General features: G+C 33.4%; 1 protein-coding gene across 2 annotated transcripts; it reads right to left on the bottom strand.

The window, feature by feature from the left end:
* Positions 1-766: 766 nt before the first annotated feature.
* Positions 767-2,749, bottom strand: LOC136226790 (probable cinnamyl alcohol dehydrogenase 1). Of its 2 annotated transcripts, XM_066015444.1 has the most exons (6): positions 2,565-2,749; positions 2,124-2,237; positions 1,817-2,047; positions 1,443-1,728; positions 1,193-1,367; positions 767-883 (listed from the first exon to the last, which is right to left on the bottom strand). In XM_066015444.1, the coding sequence occupies exons 1-6, from the start codon at positions 2,654-2,656 to the stop codon at positions 873-875; spliced, it is 909 nt and encodes a 302-aa protein (XP_065871516.1). In that variant the 5' UTR covers positions 2,657-2,749; the 3' UTR covers positions 767-872. The 2 variants fall into 2 exon arrangements, with proteins under 2 accessions (XP_065871516.1, XP_065871515.1); XM_066015443.1 differs by lacking the exon at positions 767-883 and having other exon boundaries at positions 904-1,367.
* Positions 2,750-5,450: the final 2,701 nt, after the last annotated feature.

Genomic DNA, 5,450 nt, shown 5'->3' with positions numbered 1-5,450 from the left:
ACGGGTCTTAAGTGACAGGCAGCAGTCCTTTGGCTTTCTTACAAGTCTATCAATTGCTGGATGTTCAAAACTAACTTATCTTCGAAATTGGCTTCTATCTGACATTTGTTTCATGGAATTGAGTGTGAGAATACGTGAATGGCTGGCGTTTATTCCAGATGATTTAACTTCCTTAGAGATATATTGTTGTAAAAGATTGTGATATTTCCCAGAGTAGATATTATGCAATCTCACTCCGGTTGCGAAACTCAAGTATTGGTGCATTCTCCGAAGAGTCGGATGATTTTCGGTATCTGAATCGAATCAAAGATCTTCCATGCCTTGAGGAGTTTGAAATATGGGAATCTGATTTTTTATAACATTCTTCCTATTTATTATGGAATCGAATGGGATATATATATATCATTCTTCCTATTTATTATGGAATCGAATGGGATATAGTTATTTCACTTGTTTGCAATGAAGTGTTAAATATGACCAACGAATGTAAAGCTCGTATCAATCTAGCTATGGATTCATGAGTCATGTCCTTGACCAAAAGATTACAGGAGTTGGACCGCCGTAATAGGTGTTTATGGTGGTCGGACAAGATTTGGAAAATAAAATATTCCTGCACGTTGCCATATTTAAAAAAATAAGACACTTATTTGGTTTATCCCATATGCATACCTCCTGTCCACGGAGCATTCAAAACTCATCGTCAACACGGAGTATTCGAAAATCATCATCAACTTCTTAAAAACGATGGTGCGTCATGAATATTATGAATATATACATATACAGTTGTCTACATGGTGCGTCATGAATATATACATATATAGTTGTCAACAATGATTCCATAAATTCATCTCCCATTAGGCTCAAGGTTTAGATCATTGCTTAGCTGCAAAAATATCCATTCAAAATTAGTAACAATGTTGAAGAAAATGGAATGAGAATGAAGGGGGCATGGGTTAAAGAATCATGACCCGAAATATTTCATGCAAGTTTTCAGAGAATTTCAATTTCCGAAACATTTTGGAAACTTGAAACACTTTGAAATCAAAATTCTTATGCAACGTTGGTGTCAACTAGTGATAATTTTTATGCTTTAGTCTTCCATAATAACAAAACATTTTATTCAACTCAAAAACAACTATTAAAATCAAATAGTACTTTAACGAAAAAACAATGAATATAGAAAATGTCATACCCATATCTATAGAAAATGTAAAACTCAAATTAAAACTTGCTGGACTGAATTTGAATTCACTTGGGATCCCTATAAGGACAAGAATCCCAGCACCTTTCAAAAGTGACAAGTATTGATAAAATGGGCGATCACCAGATGATGTGTCCACTATGAAATCAAACGATTTCGAAATAGCCTGCGCGTACATAAACGATTGTTTAATATTTTTCTATCTTGCATGCCAACAAGAAAAAAAGAAGTGCAATTGTACCTTCATCTGTTCTTGATCGGATGAGAGAACAAAATTGTCCGCCCCAAGCAAACCAATGGCTTCCTCTTTCTTGGACATGCTTGTGCTAATAACAGTAACCTTGAGTCCGAAGGCCTTCCCGAACTTCACTGCCATGTGACCAAGACCACCTAGTCCTATCACTCCTAGAGATTTACCTGGTTTATTCATCCCATGTCTCATCATTGGATTGTACACAGTAATTCCAGCACAAAGCAATGGTGCTGCTGAGGCCATAGGATAACCCTCTGGTATCTTAAAGCAGAACCTGCAGTTTTGATCGTCATCACCAGCGTAATAACATCTGACTCGATTTCCTAAGTATCAGCAAAGAAATTATCGAATAGTTAGTTTACCTTTCATGGACAACAATGAAGCTAGAATATCCTCCTTTTGTTATTGTTCCATCCACATCAATGGCATTAAAGGTCAGAACTGGCACTTTTATGCAATTATATTCTTCCCTATCATTACAATACTCACAATCCCCACATGAGCTAACATACATGCCTACTCCAACATGGTCACCAACCTTGAAGTGGCTAACATTTGAACCAACTTCTTGTACGATTCCAACAATTTCATGCCTGCAAATGCCAAATCACGAATTCTTTAATTCATGGAGATGAGAATTTTGTGAAATCATAGAAGTATGTTACCCACCCTGGCACCATGGGATACTTTGAATTTTCGTGCATATTCCTACTCCAAATAACATCAGCATAGCATATTCCACAATGTGTAATTTTCAGTGAAACATCATCCCCACCAACAGACCTAAGCAAGTAACATTCAGAAAAAGACACTGTTTTAGCATTTTAAAAACATCTTAGGGAGTGCGAAGGAAGATGCATCAAACATATATATATATATATATATTAAACTTATAAGGTGATAAAATTCCAGATGGATCTCTAGCCTTATGATGCATTTTATTAAAACTTAATTTGGGGGGTTTAAAGATTTCTGATGCTAAATAATAACCTAACCTAGGTTCTCTTCTTTAATTTCCAATTTGACATATCCAAATTACTTTCTGATGCAATATAAGAATTCCGATTAAATCATAAAGCCAATAAAGCAAAAGTACAAAGAATTACTTACCCAGAAGTAGCTTCCGGGATGCACCAAAATTCCGAATGATTTTGTATGGGTTCATGACTATCAGTTGATGATCGACTTAATCGCAATCGCATCCTATCAAAGTTCACACAGATGCTTCGTTGTTCTCCAGCCGCGAGAAGAAAGGGTGGGTTATCGCACGGCGGCCGAGAAGACCCACCCCTCAAAAGCTCTTTCTTTCTTTGGATACAAACTAAATTAGGTCTTGAATTTGTAGGGGTAAGAACAGAGTGACACCTCATTTTGATCTGTCAAACTTATCCAATTCTTTTTTTTTCTTTTTTCTTTTTTTTCTTTTTATTTCTCTGATATTTAAAATCTGTTAATTACATTTTATAAAGTGGATTTTAAACTCAAAAACTGAAATTCTCTTAAATTTCTTCGAAATTCAAAAACCTGAACAACATTCATGGGACTTAAACATGATAAAAGAAAAAGACTAATAATTCCCCGGATAAATATTTTTATTTGAAAATCAAATCGAAAATACGAATTTCATCTCCGGATTCGGGAAAAAAAATTCATCCAAAATGTACTAAACGGATGATTAACACCATTTCGCCTAGGTAGAAACAGGCGGATCACCCGTTTCTTCCTAGGTGGAAATGGGTGACAATCATCCATTTCCACCTAGGAAGAAACGCATGATCCACCCGTTTCCGCCTATCCGTTTCTACCTAGGCGAAATGGTGTGAATCACCCGTTTAGCACATTTTCGATGAATTTTATATATATATATATATATATATATATATATATATATATATATATATATATTGATTAAATCGGTTAGTTTTTGCAGACGAATTTCAATGAGTGTAAATAGGAACGGTGGTTATTCGATTTTCTCGACATTTTTAGGTCCACTTTTCATACATCTCAAAAAGAAAATAGGATTTTATTGCCATTTTATATGTAGGATCCACCATTGTGATCCGTATCCAAGTTTGGATACAACACTTTCTTTATTTTCTAATGGTTAAATACACATTTTATATTTTGTATATTTGCAGATTAATCCTTCTCATAAACCACTAAGAGCAACTCTAATTATTGGAGGGTTACACACCCTCCAACCATTCCACCTCACTCATTTCTAACAACTTTCTCTTTAAAACAACTCTATCAAAAATCATTTCTAGTGGTTAGTCACTGTCACAACTATTTAATGGGTCTCACATGTTATAAATTTTTTATTTTCTTTATTTTTATTCAGTTAATATTTTTTGTATTTAGAAAATAGTTGATTAAAAAATAAATACTAATTAAATAAAAAAATATTGATTATTAGTTTATTACTAATTAAATAAATATTAATGATACTTTAATCCATGTATTAAAAAAATTGCAATCCAAAAACCAATTGAGGTATCATTAATATTTATCCAATTAAATTGAGGTATCATGAAAAAAAATTGAGATATAATATAAAAAATAGTAAATTATTTACATTTTTACATCAAAATTTATTATTTTGTCTGTTTATATATTTATTTGTAATTAATTGAGGTATGAAATAAAAAAAGAAAATTGTAGTTCGAAAGGCAATTGAGATGTGGTCCAACAAACCTTCGTATAATGGAATTCAGACGCGCCTTAAATGGCTTCTCCACTCACGCAACCTCTTATTAATGTCTTTTTCCCCAAAAGTGAATCACACACGCTCCCAATGGAGTGTCTTCTACTAAAACCAAGCTGAAGCCAAGCAAGTCGCTAGGATTGGCGACTCGCTAGAGTTTAGAGACTTCAAATGGATATCCTCTAGTGGTTAGCAGGTCTTTTACAATTTTCAGAAATTGCAAATTGGTCCCTGCCAATGACCACTAGAGATGCTCTAAATGTGCTCTAATGATGTTTTCAATTGATCCAAGTAAATTGATCTTAATTGTCAATATTAATGGTAAAATTGCAGCATTTTAGACCATAAATAAAATTGCTCATAGTTATTAATATTGTGGATATTTTTATACATATCCTTTTATTAATTGCAACGTTTAAAGTTTCATTAATCAAAATAAAAATTAGATTAAAAACATATAATAGAAATTTGTTCTCATATGATGAATTTTTTTTATAACATTATTGATCAAATTTAAGTCAATAATTATTATGAAAAGAGTGCTAAAAAGCATTAGTTATTTTTCTTAATTTTTTTTTTTGGTAGGCAAAAGTTTAGGTAAGGGTAGGTCTACCCACTCCCAATGTCAGGGTAAACCACAGACCTCGATGAGGGTTTACACTGGAATTTATTTTTCTTAAATTTTATTGAATATAAAGTTCGATGTTTTAGAGCTAAAAATACTGCTCATTAATATTATATTTCCTTGTAAGAATGTGAGAAATCTAATCAATAAATTAAGTAAGACGTTTTTTCCCTCTAGTATAATATATCTCCATAAATTATGATTAATTAATATAAATAAATCAAATTTTTTTTTATTAAAGGAAGAGGAGGAATATCAAGGAGCCGAGACATCCCAACTAGATTGACACCCCTCGGTTGCCACGAGACACGAACTCAAAATATATAAATAGCAGAAAAACTACAAAGTAGTCCAAAATTAAGCAAACCGATACATCGTACGTCCTATACAATTATCAATAATAAAAGAATTAAGAACCGACGGATGAGAATCCCACCAGCATGTTGAAGTGTTATTTCGTCCCAAATTAGCCAGGAAATCGACAGCCATATTGCCTTTCCAGAAGACGTGCGAAACCACGAAGTTCATTGTGTCTAGAAGCGAGATGCTCCGCTGCCACTAAACTCTTTGTTGCCATGGGATCAGTCCAGGATATGATTTTAGCAGGGAGACTACGTAAGATGAATCACTTTTTAACCAGAGAGACTTCCAGCCGTGAGAATGA

The sequence above is a fragment of the Euphorbia lathyris genome, chromosome 4 (genome assembly GCF_963576675.1).
Source record: "Euphorbia lathyris chromosome 4, ddEupLath1.1, whole genome shotgun sequence".
NCBI lineage: Eukaryota > Viridiplantae > Streptophyta > Magnoliopsida > Malpighiales > Euphorbiaceae > Euphorbia > Euphorbia lathyris.
The sequence above is the reverse complement of the archived record's forward strand: the minus strand, read 5'-3'. Positions and strand labels throughout refer to the sequence as shown.